The sequence below is a fragment of the Oncorhynchus masou genome, chromosome 15 (genome assembly GCF_036934945.1).
Source record: "Oncorhynchus masou masou isolate Uvic2021 chromosome 15, UVic_Omas_1.1, whole genome shotgun sequence".
Taxonomy (NCBI): domain Eukaryota; kingdom Metazoa; phylum Chordata; class Actinopteri; order Salmoniformes; family Salmonidae; genus Oncorhynchus; species Oncorhynchus masou.
The window spans coordinates 30,444,345-30,463,806 of record NC_088226.1 but is presented as its reverse complement, the minus strand read 5'-3'; the positions used below and the strand labels follow the sequence as shown (position 1 = coordinate 30,463,806).

The following is a 19,462-nucleotide window of genomic DNA, read 5'->3' as shown; positions in this document are numbered from 1 at the left end:
GGTAAGGGAGAAGGTCTCCGGAAATGGTCTGGAGAAGAGAGGAGGGGATAGGGTCAAGCGGGCAGGTTGTTGGGCGGCCGGCCGTCACAAGAAGCGAGATTTCATCTGGAGAGAGAGGGGAGAAAGAGGTCAGAGCACAGGGTAGGGCAGTGTGAGCAGAACCAGCGGTGTCGTTTGACTTAGCAAACGAGGATCGGATGTCGTCGACCTTCTTTTCAAAATGGTTGACGAAGTCATCTGCAGAGAGGGAGGAGGGGGAGGGGGAGGAGGATTCAGGAGGGAGGAGAAGGTGGCAAAGAGCTTCCTAGGGTTAGAGGCAGATGCTTGGAATTTAGAGTGGTAGAAAGTGGCTTTAGCAGCAGAGACAGAGGAGGAAAATGTAGAGAGGAGGGAGTGAAAGGATGCCAGGTCCGCAGGGAGGCGAGTTTTCCTCCATTTCCGCTCGGCTGCCCGGAGCTCTGTTCTGTGAGCTCGCAATGAGTCATCGAGCCACGGAGCGGGAGGGGAGGACCGAGCCGGCCTGGAGGATAGGGGACATAGAGAGTCAAAGGATGCAGAAAGGGAAGAGAGGAGGGTTGAGGAGGCAGAATCAGGAGAAAGGTTGGAGAAGGTATGAGCAGAGGGAAGAGATGATAGGATGGAAGAGGAGAGAGTAGCGGGGGAGAGAGAGCGAAGGTTGGGACGGCGCGATACCAGTAGGGGCAGTGTGGGAAGTGTTGGATGAGAGCGAGAGGGAAAAGGATACAAGGTAGTGGTCGGAGACTTGGAGGGGAGTTGCAATGAGGTTAGTGGAAGAACAGCATCTAGTAAAGATGAGGTCGAGCGTATTGCCTGCCTTGTGAGTAGGGGGGGAAGGTGAGAGGGTGAGGTCAAAAGAGGAGAGGAGTGGAAAGAAGGAGGCAGAGAGGAATGAGTCAAAGGTAGACGTGGGGAGGTTAAAGTCGCCCAGGACTGTGAGAGGTGAGCCGTCCTCAGGAAAGGAGCTTATCAAGGCATCAAGCTCATTGATGAACTCTCCGAGGGAACCTGGAGGGCGATAAATGATAAGGATGTTAAGCTTGAAAGGGCTGGTAACTGTGACAGCATGGAATTCAAAGGAGGCGATAGATAGATGGGTAAGGGGAGAGAGAGAGAATGACCACTTCGGAGAGATGAGGATCCCGGTGCCACCACCCCGCTGACCAGAAGCTCTCGGGGTGTGCGAGAACACGTGGGCGGACGAAGAGAGAGCAGTAGGAGTAGCAGTGTTATCTGTGGTGATCCATGTTTCCGTCAGTGCCAGGAAGTCGAGGGACTGGAGGGAGGCATAGGCTGAGATGAACTCTGCCTTGTTGGCCGCAGATCGGCAGTTCCAGAGGCTACCGGAGACCAGGAACTCCACGTGGGTCGTGCGCGCTGGGACCACCAGATTAGGGTGGCCGCGGCCACGCGGTGTGGAGCGTTTGTATGGTCTGTGCAGAGAGGAGAGAACAGGGATAGATAGACACATAGTTGACAGGCTACAGAAGAGGCTACGCTAATGCAAAGGAGATTGGAATGACAAGTGGACTACACGTCTCGAATGTTCAGAAAGTTAAGCTTATGTAGCAAGAATCTTATTGACTAAAATGATTGAAATGATACAGTACTGCTGGAGTAGGCTAGCTGGTAGTGGCTGCGATGTTGACACTACACTAATATACCCAAAATACCTAGATTTGTTGGTCACGTTATGTTGAGAAATCCACCGGAAATTGCAGTCACGTCAACGGCGAAAATTGTTCCAAATTATATACATAATATCGACAGAAACATGGCAAACGTTTTTTATAATCAATCCTCAAGGTGTTTTACAAATATCTATTTGATAATATATCAACCGGGACAATTGGCTTTTCAGTAGGAGCGAGAGGAAAAATGACTACCTCTGTCTTTTACGCAAGAATCACTCTGAGAGCCCTCAGCTGGCCACTTACGCAATGTAGTCGTTTACATTCATTCTTCAACATAAAGACGTGAAACTATGTCAAAAATGCTGTAGACACCTTAGGGAATACGTAGAAAAGGGAATCTGATTGATATCCCTTTCAATGGCCAATAGGAGTGCATAGGAACACAATGGTTTCAAAATTAGAGGCACTTCCCGATTGGATTTTCCTCAGGGTTTCGCCTGCAATATCAGTTCTGTTATACTCACAGACAATATTTTGACAGTTTTGGAAACTTTAGAGTGTTTTCTATCCTACGCTGTTAATTATATGCATATTCTAGCATCTGGTCCTGAGAAATAGGCGGTTTACTTTGGGAACGTTATTTTTCCAAAAATAAAAATAGTGCCCCCTAGTTTCAAGAGGTTTGATGGCCTTGAGATAGAAGCTGTTTTTCAGTCTCTCGGTCCCAGATTTGATGCACCTGTACTGACCTCGCCTTCTGGATGATAGCGGGGTGAACAGGCAGTGGCTCAGGTGGTTGATGTCCTTGATCATCTTCTTGGCCTTCCTGTGACATCGGGGGTGTAGGTGTCCTGGAGGGCAGGTAGTTGGCCCCGGTGATGCGTTGTGCAGACCTCACTACCCTCTGGAGAGCCTTACGGTTGTGGGCGGAGCAGTTGTCATACCAGGCGGTGATACAGCCCGCCAGGATGCTCTCAATTGTGCATCTGTAAAAGTCTGTGTTTTTGGTGACCAGACAAATTTCTTCAGCCTCCTGAGGTTGAAGAGGTGCTGCTGCGCCTTCTTCACCACTCTATCTGCGTGGGTTTACCATTTCAGTTTGTCCGTGATGTGTATGCCGAGGAACTTAAAACTTTCCACCTTCCCCACTACTGTCCCGTCGATGTGGATAGGGGGATGCTCCCTCTGCTGTTTCCTGAAGGCCACGATCATCTCCTTTGTTTTGTTGACATTGAGTGTGAGGTTATTTTCCTGACACCACACTCCGAGGGCCCTCACCTGTAGGCTGTCTCGTCGTTGTTGGTAATCAAGCCTACCACTGTAGTGTTGTCTGCAAACTTGATGATTGAGTTGGAGGCGTGCATGGCCACGCAGTCATGGGTGAATAGGGCTGTACAGGAGAGGGCTGAGAACACACCCTTGTGGGGCCCCAGTGTTGAGGATCAGCGGGGTGGAGATGTTGTTTCCTACCCTCACCACCTGGGGGCGGCCTGTCACAAAGTCCAAGACCCAGTTGCACAGGGAGTGGTCGAGACCGAGGGGTCGAGACCCAGGGCTTAATGACGATTTTGGAGGGTACTATGGTGTTAAATGCTGAGCTGTAGTTGATGAACAGCATTCTTACATAGGTATTGTCCAGATGGGTTAGGGCAGTGTGCAGTGTGATTGTGATTGGGGCGGTGAGCAAATTGGAGTGGGTCTATGGTGTCAAGTAGGGTGGAGGTGATATGGTCTCCCAAAGGACTTCATGAAGACGGAAGTGTGTGTGTGTGAGTGTGTGTGTGTGTGTGTGTGTGTGTGTGTGTGTGTGTGTGTGTGTGTGTGTGACACTCCTAAGCTCCACTCATCATCATCATCATTATATACCACAGTCATGCTGGGTTACAGCTAGAGCATGGTCACTTTTGTCATTGGAGCGAACTGGCAGATCAAATGAACTTGTTTTGGCTGCAATCCCCTTATCGGGATAAGTGTCATCAACATCCGCTGAATAGCAGAGCGCTACATTCAATAAATATTACCACAAATATTTATATTCATGAAATCACAAGTGCAATATAGGAAAACACAGTTTAGCCTTTTGTTAATCCACCTGTCGTGTCAGATTTTGAAATTGTGTTTTACAGCAAAAGCAATCCAAGCGTTTGTGTAAATTTATCGATCGCACGAAAAAACATTAAGTACACTTAGCATCATGAAGCTTGGTCACGAAAATCAGAAAAGCAATCAAAATAATTGTTTTACCTTTGATCTTCGGATGTCTTCACTCACGAGACTCCCAGTTACACAACAAATGTTCCGTTTATTCCATAAAGATTATTTTATTTTCTTATTTTATATGTTTTTTAATTTTATATATGTTCAGAAATCCACAGGAAAGAGCGGTCACGACCACGCAAATGGAAATTCCAAATAGTTTCCATTATGTCCACAGAAACATGTCAAACATTTTTTATAATCAATTCTCAGGTTGTTTTTAAAATATATAATCGATAATATATCAACCGCAAATGTCTTTCACAGTAGGAGAGGGAAAAGAAATGGCTCATGTGACCACTCATGTGACCACTTGACACGATGTTATCGTTCTGGCTCATTTTTCAAAATAAAAGCCTGAAACTATGTTTGAAGACTGTTGACACCTTGAGGAAGCGATAGGAAAAGGAATCTGGTTCATATCCCTTTAAATCCAGCAAAGGGAGGCTATGGAACATGGAGTTTTCAAAATAGAAGCCACTTCCTGTTTTCATTTTCCTCAGGGTTTTGCCTGCAATATCAGTTCTGTTATACTCACAGACAATATTTTGACAGTTTTGGAAACTTTAGAGTGTTTTCTATCCAATATTAGTAATAATATGCATATATTAGCAACTGAGACTGAGGAGCTGGCCGTTTACAATGGGCACCTTTTCATCCAAGCTACTCAATACTGCCCCTGCAGCCATAAGAAGTTAAGGATCTGACCTTTTTTTTTTTTAAATACCTAAAATTACATACCCAAATCTAGCTGCCTGTAGCTCAGGACCTGAAGCAAGGATATGCATATGCTTGATACCAGACACAACAGGGGTTCAAACGGTATAACCCAGTTCTTATATTTTAATATAAAAATGGCTATGCTACATTTTATCTCTGGGACCCTCAGGATGAGAAATCAGAGCAAGATTACTGAATGGAAGTACATTATTTACCTTGCCATGAAAATTGTTTTGCTGTTGTGCACTCTCCTCAAACATTAGCATTGTATTTTTTCACAGTAATAGCTATTGTAAATTGGACAGTTAGATTAACAATAACTTATGTTTTCTGCCCATATAAGACTTGTCTGTGTCCTGGGAAATGTTCTTGTTAGTTACAATGTCATGCTAATCACATGTTAGCTCAACCGTCCTGCGGGGGGTGGGGGGGTACACCAACCCCATAGAGATTTAAGTCCTGATCTGGCGATTCCAAATGCCTGTGACATAAACTAGCTAATTTAACAGACAATATTTGCTTAGAATTCCATGGCATTATTTTATAGTTTGAAGAATACAATTTAACAAACCTGAATAAAATAGAAACAATATTTTCTCCAAACGATTTGCGGCTATTCTGTGATGAGCGTTAACAAAGAAATAGGCATTCATATATGCTTAATTTAGAGTTATTAAAGTAACTTTATTTGTTCTACAAACGTTGGACTGTATGTTATATTTGTAATACATGGTAAGGATACATGATGTGACTGCTGATTTGAAAAACATTAGCTTGAAAGGCATGAACTCTGCTTAGTTTTTTGCACAGGCTGTACATACTTTATTATTCTCTCATTCACTATTTGACAAGCATAATGCCTTGATAATGCCTTGAATTTCACAGCGGCATCCCCTTTTAGTGGCCGTAATGCACCCTAAAAAAATCCATGCCTTTTGTGGCCAGTGGCCATTGAGCCCTTGGCCCGGAGAGTTGCGTCGTGCCCTTCTCCCTGAGTGCACCACATGGCTCTCCATCACGTGATCGGGTGTTTCTCACAGGCTACAAGTGAAGACCGAGACATGTCTGGTTAGACTGTAAACTCTCCTTCCAGACTTACATTAAGCATCTCCAATCCAAAATTAAATCTAGAATCGGCTTCCTATTTCCGCAAACAAAGCCTCCTTCACTCATGCTGCCAAACATACCCTCATAAAAACTGACTATCCTACCGATCCTTGACTTCGGCGATGTCATTTACAAAATAGCCCCAACACTCTACTCAGCAAACTGGATGTAGTCTATCACATTGCCATCCGTTTTGTCACAAAAGCCCCTACACTACCCACCACTGCGACCTGTATGCTCTCGTTGGCTGGCCCTCACTACATATCCATCGCCAGACCCACTGGCTCCAGGTCATCTATAAGTCTTTGCTAGGTAAATCCCTGCCTTATCTCAGCTCACTGGTCACCATAGCAACACCCACCCATAGCACGCGCTCCCGCAGGTATATTGCATTGGTCATCCCCAAAGCCAACACTTCCTTTGGCTGCCTTTCCTTCCAGTTCCCTGCTGCCAATGACTGGAACAAATTGCAAAAATCTCTGAAGCTGGAGACACATATCTCCCTCATTAACTTTAAGCATCAGCTGTCAGAGCAGCTTACCAATCACTGTACCTGTACACAGCCAATCTGTAAATAACACACCCAACTACCTCATCGCCATATTATTACTTACCCTATTGCTCTTTTGCACCCCAGTATCTCTACTTAAACATCATCATCTGCACAACTATCACTCCAGTATTAATGCTAAATTGTAAATATTTCGCCTCTATGGCATCTTTATTGCCTACCTCCCTACTCTTCTACATTTGCACACACTGTACATAGATTTTTCTATTTTTCTTTTCTATTGTGTTATTGACTGTATGTTTGTTTATGTAACTCTGTGTTGTTTTTGTCGCACTGCTTTGCTTTATCTTGGCCAGGTCGTAGTGGTAAATGAGAACTTGTTTTCAACTGGCCTACCTGGTTAAATAAAGGTTAAATATATATTTTTTAAAGGCTATAAGCACAAATGTTCCATTAGCGGGAAAACACAATTATCAAAAGTGACCACAAATGTGATTATGCATATAATGCTTTATTATAAAGGTGCATTTTTATGATGAAAATTAGTGGCCTAACTGTGGATTAATGTGCTTAATTTTAAGAAGTTATTTCGCCACTTTAGTTGTGATACAAACCTTATCAAAACATATAGGCCTATCAGCTAGGCTACATGAGGTGTGCAACTATGATTTTAAAAAATTGCAAAAAGAAGGCATTGTTTCTTGCCTTCTGATGCTGGGCATCATTCACAAGTGATAATATATAATTCAAGTGATAGGCTAATATCATCACCCATCAGACTATTCTTGATTTAATTTTGTCTTTATAAATACTAAATATTATATGTGTGACGTTTATTTTGACTTAGAATGGAAAATTATCATGAACCTGTCATAAAACAGGGGCAGCGGGAAAAAATATATGTCATCTATGCACTTAAATAGCGAATGGATGAGTGCTGAGTACCAGGCAGTTAGCAAGTTTGGTAGGCTACCAATTACCATCAGCTGCATCAGAGCATGCAGAAGCCTAATTACCTTGACTAAATTGTCACGTAGAATTTGACTGCCTTCCTGACTTGTGACCGCCGGTGTGGAGGTTTATATGGTCTATGCAACAGCTCTAGTCACGCCAAGGTTCTTTGCACTCTGGAAAAGGGGACACTGTGGAGTTTTCAACCGTTATGGAGAGGTCTTGTAGTGGGCAGGCCTTCCCAGGGACAAAAAGCAGCTCCGTTTTGTGGGAGTTGAGCTTGAGGTGGTGGGCCGATATCAAAGCTGAGATGTCTGACAGGCATGCGGAGATGAGTGTCGCCATCTGACTTTCAGAAGGGAGGAAGGTGAAGAGTAGTTAAGTGACATCCACATAGCAATGATAGAAGAGACCATGTGAGCATATGACGGAGCCGAGTGACTAGGTGTATAGAGAGAAGAGGAAAGAGACTGGTACTGAGCCCTGAGGGACACCAGTAGTGAGAGCATGTGGTGCAAACACAGATCCTCCCAGATAGGATTCAATCCAAGAGTGTGCAGAGCCTCAGACACCCAGCTCTGAGAGGGTGGGGGCAGGAACGGATGGTTCACGATGTCAAAGGCAGTGGATAGAACTAGGAATATGAGAACAGAGGAGAGAGAGTCAGCTTTGGCAGTGTGGAGAGCCTCCATGACACAGAGAAGAGCAGTCTCGGTTGAGTGACCCATCTTGAAGCCTGACTGGTTAGGGTCAAGAAGATCGTTCTGAGAGAGTTAACGAGACAGTTTGTCAGAGACAGCATGATTGAGTGTTTCGGAAATACAATAAAGAAGGGATGCTGGTCTGTAGTTTTTGACATTAGAGTGGTCGAGTGTTCATCTGAAGAGAGGGGAGAAAGAGTTCAAGGCATAGGGTAGTTCTGTGTGAGTGGGACTAGTGGACTCAATAGGCATGAGGAGCATCAATAGTGAATGAGGAGCGGATGTAGTTAGCCTTCTTCTCAAAGTGGTTGACAAAGTTGTTCGCAGAGAGGGAGGGGGAGGGGTGGAGGATTAAGGCGGGAGGATCTTACTAGGGAAATGGAAATTAGTTTCCTAGGGTTAGAGGCAGAAGCTTGAAATTTAGAGTGACACAAAGTGGCTTTTGCACTGGATACAGAGGAAGAGAAGATAAGCTGCCCGCAGCCCTGTTCTGTAAGCTCGCAGAGATTCATTCAGCCATGGAGCATGAGGGGAGGGTCGACCCGGCCGGGAGGAAAGGGGAGAGTGCGAGTCATGGGATACGGAAAGGGAGGAAAGTCATGTTGACGACGCAGAATCAGGAGACAGTAGGGGGAATGATTCAGCAGAAGGGAGAGATGATAGGATAGAAGAGGAGAGAGTAGTGGGGGAGAGAGAACAAAGATTGTGACAGCGCACATAACCATCTGGGAAGGGGCTGATTGGCTAGGGTTGGAGGAGAGGGAGACAGAAAAGGAAGTAGTGATCAGAGACCTGGAAGGGGGTTGCAGTGAGATTAGTAGGAGAACAGCCTCCAGCAAAGATGAGGTCAATTGTATTGCCTGCCTTGTGAGTGGGAGGAGACTGGGAAACGGTGAGGTCAGAAGAGGCAAGGATGTTCACATCGTTCTTAGTACTCGGTCAGTAACACAGTAGTAAATACTGACTGCATCCTCAGTCGCAAAGAACAACATATCAAATCCCCAAACTCTTATCAATGGATGCCCTTTGACATTCTCTCTGATGCTAGGTGGTTCAGCCCATTCTTCTCTCTCCATTTTCTCCTCTCATCCCCCTCTCCATAATCTACGGACACATTTGAGCCCTCAGCAGCTGCCACTAGACAATCCAGACAATCCTCAATCACTACCACATTATCATCACTCAGAATATTATCATATTTTCTCTTTTTCAACTTCTCTCACCTGTTTTCTCTCTCTCTCTCTCTCTCTCTCTCTCTCTCTCTCTCTCTCTCTCTCTCACAAACACCCTATCTATCTCTTCCTCCCTCCCTTCTTGCCCTTCATCATGTGATGTGTTGTGTGTAGTTGTGTATTGTGTGTATTCTGCCTGTGTGTCTATGTGTTGTGCCCTGACCCTCAACCTCCATTGCCATTGTTTAGCAGCCAGATGTGGTGGTCCCGCCCCCTGCCCACCGTACACATAATCCCTGTGATCCTTATACCAGCTGAGACCATTCCTGCCATCACTCCACCCTTCTCTCCACCCGCACCCTGGTCACCCATGTCACAGGTCATACTCTCTTCTTTTTTTCTCTCCTCTTATCTGTTACTGTTTTTTTTACACCCCTCCCATTTGGATTCTGTTTTGGTGGGGGTGGTGGAGTTTGAAGGATGAGTGTTTCTGGAGAGATATTCAGCTTCGGGTGGTTGTTTTTACCTCCAGACCTGTAGGAGAGATCAGCCCAGTGAAGCGCCAGAAGGAGTTGTCTGTTATTAAGGCTGTAGTTGGGGGTGTTTGGGTCGACGCCATAGCTGTAGGCTTCAAGCTTCAGGAGTTCGGCACAACAGAACAACATGTCATGTCGCATATGGACCCATTCTGCCGTGATAATCTCTAGCCAATGCTTTCAAAATGTTCTACCAAAACATGCGGAGAGTAAGTGATTATTTTGTCTCACAAGTTTTGGGGGGGCTTTGCCAAATGTATTTATTTTTTGTTGTTGTGTGAAGCTTTTGCAACATACTACCAGGGTAATCGCAAGGTGGAAAAAAAGAAGTATTTTCTCAAAAATATTTTGAAAACCAAAACTGAGTTAATTTTGTTTTTCTGTTGCAGGCAAACCCACCTCCAGTGGTGGTCAACACAGACAGTTTGGACACCCCCCCATACGTAAGTCTACGTTTCTTTACACATGCACAGAAAAACACTGAACTGAAATTAGACACAAATAAATGTATGTAGTTCTGTCCTTGAGCTGTTCTTGTCTATTGATGTTCTGTATTATGTCATTCTCTATTATGTTTTGTGTGGACCCCAGGAAGAGTAGCTGCTGATTTTGCAACAGCTAATGAGGATCCTAATAAAATGCAAAACCAAATGGATATTAGAGAACTGTTATTTAATTACCATGTTACCATGTAATGTCGACGATGTAGGCTATGTACCAGGAAATAATGGACTACAAATAGAGTGTAACCATCCTGTCCTTTGTTTATGAAGCACAACGTAGTTGCTGATAAAGCGAAATACCATGTCAAAATTATAATCTATAATTGTTACCAGCCCAGAGCTAGAAATCAAAGATGCAAGCTACAGACGTTGACTACTATGTCTGGTTTATCTACTGGGTGATTTGAACCTCTCTTTGTACAGTATGCAGCAACAACATTGTACTGAACATATTACATTAGAATTACTTTCTGTTACATTTCAATTGCCAGGCAAACTGAGCCTCCCGAATGATTAGAATAGTGTATTTATCTGGGCTGGGGAAATGCCTTCCATTGAGATTGTTTATTGAGATTACAAGCCAAATAAGGATGTGTGGTCTATAGTCTCTGTGCATAATTCTGCTGAGGGCAATATAGAATGTATACTCATCCCCTGTAAACCCACTGCTCAATCTAATGGTCGATGAATAGCACGTATATTACAGTAACTGCAGTTCCCGGTGGAAATTGCTGGTGATGTGACTATTGCATAAGAACAGGTCCTCGCCATAACAGCATGGTAATATTAATAAAGAGAGGCCGTACGTTTGAGGGATACGGTTGAGGTGTGAATTACAATAACCAGGGTGCCAGTTTTACACAGAGAAGATCAATAAGGTGTGTGTGTGCATGCGTGTGTGTGCGCGTGCATTTCTGCCATATGACAAGATGCTTCTAAGACACCCGGGGAGTTACGCTAGCTATTGTTCTCTTCTGAGCAGGTGTTAGAGAGAGAGAAGGCAACTTCACTCTACTGTAGTTCAGCCATCAAACTGGCCACTGGCTACTGATAGTTTTTCTAACTAAATGTTGAGTTTGCTGCTACCTCCTCACTGGGAAACAGCGGAGAGTGCAGACCAGCCTATGATAATAGATGTAAAACCCTTGGGTGGGTTGGATACAATACATTGCATGTTGAACTGATTCTCTTCCCTCTGGTGTTACTCCTGCCTGCTGGAGAATAGTTATTTGCTCTGAGGGTCTTACTATAGTCCTGTGCCCAGAGATTCCATTCTGTCTCAGTGCTTGGGTGTATCCAGTGTTGAATGCTTGACTTTGTCTCAGCAGCCTAGAGAGTGAGTGTTTGAGTTCAGTAGTGTTGCTTGCACTGACTGCCTTGTGCATCTGTTTCCCTAGGACTCTGATGACAGCATCAGAGGCCTCATTTAAAAACGTTGAGTATGTACAAAATATACCCCAAAACATGCCAGTGTTCATGCAAAAATTGGCATTTATAAAAACTGAACTTGAATAGAGAATTTGCTTAGCTTCCCACAAACTTCAGACCATGCATACGCACGGTTTCTAGTGGTTGAAGTATTGCATTGCAAGCAGGTAAGTAGCCCAGTATTTTGTGCAAATAGACAGGAATGCATTTGGTATTTAAAGGCCTTAGTGTCCCATCAGGGAGCTTAAAGCCTGGGTTACAGGATCACACCCAAACAGCCCAAATCATGGACAGAGCCTTGTGTAACATTGGCATGCTGGGGTTGGTTGGGAGATTAATTGTTGGGTGTTTATTTATTTTCCTTTTGCAACTTTTATTTAGGAACTCTAAACCTCTAATCCCTCCCCAGCACCATCTGTGTGTATTATTTTATCCCTAACATTGTTATTCAACCAAACTGATTGAAAGAAAAAGTGGAAAAGGAAGTTTCTAGTACACCAAATGTCTTTAATTGGTCCTAATTTTGAGCCTATATGGCTACCCTGGCAGAGAGAGAGGGACCAAGAGAGTGAGAGAGAAAAACAGAGCGATTTTTCTGAGATTTACTCTAATTTGGGGCCTGTATGGCTACCCTGGGAGAGAGCGAGCGAGAGAGGAAGGACTTAGAGAGAGAAGGGGGGATTGTAAAAAGGGAAGGGGGTACCTAATCAGTTGTCCAACTGAATGTATTCAACTGAGATGTGTCTTCTGCATTTAACCCAACCCCTCTGAATCAGCTGCCTTAAATCGACATGCACATCTTCAGTGCCCTGGGACAGTGGATTAACTGCCTTGCTCAGGGGAAGAATGACAGATTTTTACTTTGTCAGCTTGGGAGTTCATCCAGCAACCTTCCGGTTAGTGGCCCAAATCTCGAAAGACACTAAACATAAAGGTGCATCTGGGTCTATAAGGGCACAGGGCGAGACCAAGATGCAGACACGGGAGGCAGATGGTTCGAGTCGCTGATATTTATTATAATCCAAGGGGCAGGCAAGAGAATGGTCGTGGACAGGCGAAAGATCATAACAAGGTCAGAGTCCAGGAGGTACAGAGTGGCAGTCAGGCTCGAGGTCAGGGCAGGCAGTATGGTCAGGCAGGCGGGTTCAGAGTCCAGGCAGGCAAGGGTCAAAACCGGGAGGACTAGCAAAAGAGAAATAAGAAAAAGCAGGCGCATGGAAAAACACGCTGGTTGACAAGCCAAGACGAACAGGCAACAAACAAACAGGGTTTCAGCGGAATAAATACCCAGGGACTAATGGGGAAAACGGGTTACACCTGGAGTTGGGTGGAGACAATCACAAAGACAGGTGAAACAGATCAGGGCGTGACAGGGTTATTCTCACAAATTCTCAAGTGTAGTTTTTAATAAATTTCCTTTCGGATCACTGAGATTCGGATCTGTACTTATCTATTTCTTAATTATTTATGTTTTTTGATGAGACATTATGCATGTTAACAGAGTTTCTTCAACTACCCACTCAAAAATTATCGTTGCCGCAACAATTTTCAACAACACAATGAACAAATAAATGTTTGACATTGCACCCCTAATGAAGAGGCCTGAGTAAAAAAATAAAATAAAATGTAGTTATTAATATTTATTTCATAATTTATCTCATTACTATAACACAACCTTTAAAAAAAATGTTTTGTCACATTCACTTGTGTATACATCTTATCTATTTGATTTATCTATACATAAAGAACAAAGGTCACACTACCAGATTAAGCCCAAATGCCTTTTCTTTTAATATTTCTTAAATATTGGTGCATTACGGTAATGATAAACAGGTTTCGGAGATGAGACTGCATGTTTCGGTAATGAGTGTTGCATAGTTTGCCATTGAAAAACTGTAGTGATCTCAGAGATTCAGTATCCCAACAAATCATCAAAGTGTGCAATTAATTAATCCCAAATGATTTGTGGCTTGAAGTAAGTTAAATGGGGTTAATAGACCCCATATTTCACTGTTTTACAAAAAATCTATACAATAGGTTTAAGAAATGTTCTTAGTAATTAAATACAGTTACCAGCACAGCACACCCATTGACCATATATTAGAATTATCGTATTATCATTGCCAAAATGAACGCTCTCATTACCAAAATTGACCTAAAAAGAACATAGTAATGAGAAATGTGTGTTTCGGTAATGAGAGGCCATTAGCTCAATCTGCAGACAGCCATTATACTCTAGGTGACCGTTTTAATACTCATCATTGCATCCTGTATCAAAAGGTTGGCTGGTCCTCATTAAAGTCCTGTCGATCACTTCACTATTCCCTTTTTGTTTGCAAAGCTCTACTACACAAGCTTCCGACTTACCGAAGTTCATTGTTGAAGACTAAAAACATAACTTACCAAACCCGTTCACAGGGTTGGTTATTTCTTGAGGTTCCTCGGGTCTCCACCGAATTAGCTAAATCTGTTTTTAGTCTTAATGAGCCTCACTGCTGGAACAATTTGCAGAACTGATCACAATTAGATGTTGTGGTGCCGCTTAGGCAGTTTAGGGTGTCAATTAAGGACCTATAGTAGTAGGACTATAACTGTTTTTTTATGTTGTGTTTTGTGTTGATTGCTGTTTAACATTGTGTTGGTTGTTGTATTGTTGTGATCAGGGCACCCTTGAGAATGGGACCATGGTCTTAATGGGGTTTCCCCTGAAAAAATAAATAATAATACATCACTAAAGCCCATTCATGCCTCAATGTTATTGTTCTCTGACTTTTTTCCAAATTGAGCTTTTTAGTCATTTCTGCTTTTTAGCCATTTTAGCCCTCAACACAAGTGGGTGTTGAGAATAAGAACCTCATTCTGAAGGCATATAAGCGAATACATTGACTTGTGGTCATCTAACAACTATTACTCTAAACGATGCATGATGGGTGAATAAAACTCAATTTAATTACTGATTTTTACGTAATACATGTAATACTTTAATGTAAACTTCAACTAGAATAAAAAAAATATATGATTTACGGACAAACTGCAACAACATATTTATATATGTTTATGTAAATATTTATATAAAATAAAACATATGTGTTTTTTACAAACAGGTTTTTCTAACTTATTAAAGTCAAATTGTATAACGTGACCAGAGAATTTAATGCGGACGCATTTCGGTAATGAGAATTTGGGGTAAAAATGTACAAGAATATTATTTCGCACATCAGATGGGAGCCCCCACCACCGAGAGGTCTAAGGTTTCCACGGTTATTTCTCTGCTGACTGGGCGGGCATTGGAATGGGAGAGAGGAGAGGAGGAGCTTGAGTCTTATGAGGGGTTCATGGATCTGTTTAAATGTATTTTCGATCATCCCACGAAGGGTAGAGAGGGAGGTGAGCATCTGCTTCAGCTCTAGCACAGGAATCAGACACCTGCTGAGTATGTGCATACCTTCCGGACAGTAGTGGCTTCCAGTGGATGGAATGAGTCGGCACTAAGCACGTTATTTAGAAGAGGTCTGGGCAAGGAGGGCCATCCATCTGGAAAACCTCCTCCGGGAGCGTCAGCATCTTCATCGCTTTTCTCCCTGATTCGGCGAGTGCTCGGGATCAGAGGCTGAACCCATGGAGGTAGGGGTGACATAACTTCCCGTGGCGGAATGACGTAGACGGATACAGCTGGGTCTCTGTCTGTACTGTGGCCAGGGAGGGCACAAGCGCCAACGGTGTCCGTTACTTCAGAATCCGGGATCCACTAGAGCAGAGGGACGATCACGGGATGTTACATCCCCTGGACCAGGAGTGAGTATTCCATCTACTGCTCTTCTTGTTAGACTCTTTGTAGTACCCATCACTTTGGCTGACTGTCCCTCATGCCCTGTGTCTACAGCTCTAGTGGATTCAAGGTCTCTACTGTCGGCCTTTAGGATCTGGAACCATCACATACATTACCCAACCACTCACCCTCACCGTGGAGCCCAATCACCAGGAAAACATCCCCTTCTTCATCACCAGTGCACCAGTTCACAAGATCATCCTCGGAGTACCTTAGTTTCAGCGCCATAACCCTACCATCTCATGGTCGAGGATGAGAATCACCGACTGGTCACCTGAATACCGGAGGACCTGCCTCCCTGTGGTTCCACGTCGGTTGAGAGTCCTGTGGTTGCCCTCCAGCCCAACAATCCCAGAGGAATAGCAGAATCTAAGGGTGGTATTCTCAAGACCCGTGCTACCTGTCTCCCTCTTCACCGCCCCTGTGACTGTGCATTGGCCTGTTTTCTGGTGCTACACCTCCATGCAGACGTATCTACCCTTTGTCGGTGGTTGAGACCCAGACCATGGAGAAGTACAGTTTGAAGTCTGAAGTTTACATACACCTTAGCCAAATACATTTAAACTCAGTTTTTCACAATTCCTGACTTTTAAATCCTAGTAAAAATTCCCTGTCTTAGGTCAGTTAGGATCATCACTTTATTTTAAGAATGTGAAATGTCAGAAAAATAGTAGAGAGAATGATTTATTTCAGCTTTTATTTCTTTCATCACATACCCAGTGGATCAGTTTACATACACTCAATTAGCATTTGGTAGCATTGCCTTTAAATTGTTTAACTTGGGTCAAACGTTTAGGGTAGCCTTCCACAAACTTCCCACAATAAATTGGGTGAATTACAGCCCATTCCTACTGAAAGAGCTGGTGTAACTGAATCAGGTTTGTAGGCCTCCTTGCTTGTACACATTTTTTCAGTTCTGTCCACAAATGTTTTATAGGATTGAGGTCAGGGCTTTGTGATGGCCACTCCAATACCTTGACTTTGTTGTCCTTAAGCCATTTTGCCACAACTTTGGAAGTATGCTTGGGGTCCATTTGGAAGACCCATGTGCGACCAAGCTTTAACTGATGTCTTGAGATGTTCCTTCAATATATCCACATCATTTTCATTCCTCATGATGTCATCTATTTTGTGAAGTGCACCAGTCCCTCCTGCAGCAAAGTACCCCCCCACAACATGATGCTGCCAACCCTATGCTTCACGGTTGGGATGGTGTTCTTCGGCTTGCAAGCCTCTCCCTTTTTCCGCCAAACATAACGATGGTCATTATGGCCAAACAGTTATATTTTTGTTTCTTCGTGCCATTTTGGACATTTCTCCAAAAAGTACGATCTTTGTTCCCATGTGCAGTTGCAAACCGTAGTCTGGCTTTTTTATGGGGTTTTGAAGCAGTGGCTTCTTCCTTGCTGAGCGGCCTTTCAGGTTATGTCAGTATAGGACCTGTTTTACTGTGGATATAGATACGTTTACTTGTGTCATGCACAAAGTAGATGTCCTTACCGACTTGCGGAAACTATAATTTGTGACAAGAAATTTGCGGAGTGGTTGAAATCAAGTTTTAATGACTACAACCTTAGTGTATGTAAACATCCGACTTCAACTTTACATTCAACAGGGTTTCATCCGCAGGTCCACGTCCCCTGCGTTGGCTGGTTTCTTCTTTGTTGCCAAGGATTATGCCCTTGTATCGATTACCGTGGACTCAATGACATCACCACGAAGTATCGGTACCCTCTCCCGCTGGTGCCGTCAGCCATTGAGCAGCTCTGCAGGGCCTGGTTCTTCACCAAACTGGACCGGTGGAGTGCCTACAATCTCATTCACTTCCGGGAGGGGGATGAGTGGAAGACTCCTTTTGGCCTAGCCAATGTTCCGTCAAGTGTTCCAGGCATTCATCAACGAGGTGTTCAGGGACATGCTCGGACGTCAGGTGATTGTGTACATCGATGACATCCTGATCTTCCCGAACAACCTGGAAGATCACATCACTCACGTTCGAGCAGTCCACAAATACCTCTTGGCTAACCACCTGATCGTCAAGGTGGAGAAGTGCCAATTCCACCAGAGGGCTGTCTCCTACTTGGGCTACCAAATCAGCCCACAGGGAGTGAGGATGGAGTACAAGAAGGTAGATGTGGTAAGGTCATAACCAGACCCAATCACCATCAAGGTGTTGCAATGGTTTTGGGGGTTTGCCAACTTTTACCTCCGCTTTATCAGGAACTTCAGTGCCCTCGCCACCCCTCTCACCTCCCTCCTCAAGGGTGGGCCTCGTAGGTTGGTTTGGTCTCCAACAGCCAATGAGGCCTTTCATGAGAATTGTCCTCCCACGTGCATCTACATTCCCTCAGGGATAAGGGATTGGCTGCTGACCCGGGCACACACAGCTGTCGTTGTTGGACATCTAGGTATTTCTCACACCATCCATTCCCTCACTGAGAAATACTGGCGGCCCACTTTGGTGCAGGAAGTTACACGGTATGTCAACTCCTGTTCCGTGTGTGCTCAAACTTAAGTCCCCCTGGAATGCTCAGCAGGGAAGCTCCTGCTGCTTCCCGTGCCTCAGCGACCTTGGTCCCATCTATTCATTGACTTTGTTACTGATCTTCCTCCTTCTGATGGTTTCACCACCATTCTGGTGGTAGTGGATATATTTTCCAAGTCATGTCAATTCATCCATTGTCCTGGTCTTCCCATTGATCTCCAGGTCACTGAGACACTCTTCCAGCAGGTCTTCCGGCATTATGGCCTTCCGGAGGACCATGGCCCCCAATTCACATCCTGAATATGGCGGGCCTTCTTGGAGAAGCTAGGGGTCATGGTTAGTCTCACACCCAGGTATCAGCCTCAGTCTAACGGGCAGGAGGAGAGGATGAATCAGGAGCTAGGGAGGTACTTGAGGAGTCAATGTCAGGACTGGATAGGGTGAGTGGACACGTTTCCTTTCTTGGGCCGAGTACATCCAGAACTCTCTACGTCACTCCTCCACTGGGTGGAACCCCTTCCAATGTGTTTTGGGTTTACAGATGGCCCTGGCCCCATGGACACGAGGCCAGAACATGGCTCCTGTGGTAGATGAGTGGTGCCGGCGCGTGGAGGAGGTGTGGAACAATGTGCAGGTGAGACTCCAGAGTGCCGTCCACGGGTCAGAAGGAACAGGCTGACCGTCACCGCAGTGAGACCACTGTGTTCCATTCTGGGGATCGTGTTTGGCTCCCACTCCGCCTGCCCTGCAAGAAACTGAGCCCCTGGTTTGTGGGACCGTTCAAGGTTCTCCGGAGGGTCAATGAGGTGACATACATACCCTCTTGTCATGTTTTTTTTTATTTTACCTTATTTAACCAGGTCGGCCAGTTGAGAGCAAGTTCTCATTTACAACTGCGACCTGGCCAAGATAGAGCAAAACAGTGCGATACAAACAACACAGTTACACATGGGATAAGCAAACGTACAGTCAATAACACAATAGAAAAGTCTATAAACACAGTGTGGAAATGTAGTAAGATTCGGGAGGTATGGCAATAAATAGGCCATAGTTGTGAAATAATTATAATTTAGCATTAACACTGGAGTGATAGATGTGCAGAAGATGAATGTGCAAGTAGAGACACTGGGGTGCACAGGAGCAAATAAATAAATAACAATATGGGGATGAGGTAGTTGGGTGGATTATTTACAGATGGGCTATATACAGGTGCAATGATCGTTGGTAAGGGTGATATAAACTTCCAGCTTCAGTGATTTTGCAATTCGTTCCAGTCATTGGCAGCAGAGAACGGGAAGAAAAGGCGGCCAAAGTAGGAGTTGGCTTTGGGAGTGACGAGTGCAATATACCTGCTTGAGCGCGTGCTACAGGTGAGTGCTGCTATGGCGACCAGTGAGCTGAGATAATTTTGGGGCTTTACCTAGCAAGGACTTATAGATGACCTGGAGCCAGTGGATTTGGCGACAAATATGAAGCGAGGGCCAGCCAACGAGAGCACACAGGTCGCAGTGGTGGGTAGTATATGGGGCTTTGGTGACAAAACGGATGGGACTGTGATAGACTACATCCAATTTGCTGAGTAGAGTGTTGGAGGTTATTTTGTAAATCACA

At 44.4% G+C, this 19,462-nt stretch overlaps 1 protein-coding gene across 2 annotated transcripts in view; it reads left to right on the top strand.

The window, feature by feature from the left end:
- LOC135556138 (discs large homolog 1-like protein) overlaps positions 1–19,462 on the top strand; it is a 219,995-nt gene that overhangs the window by 90,017 nt on the left and 110,516 nt on the right. The window contains exons 1-2 of one of the 2 annotated variants that reach the window (XM_064989077.1): positions 9,642–9,815; positions 9,996–10,049. In XM_064989077.1, coding sequence (XP_064845149.1) covers positions 9,792–9,815; positions 9,996–10,049 — 78 coding nt within the window. In that variant the 5' untranslated portion in view covers positions 9,642–9,791. Of the gene's footprint in view, positions 1–9,641; positions 9,816–9,995; positions 10,050–19,462 lie in introns of those variants that run through there. The other variant, XM_064989076.1, reaches the window with a different exon arrangement.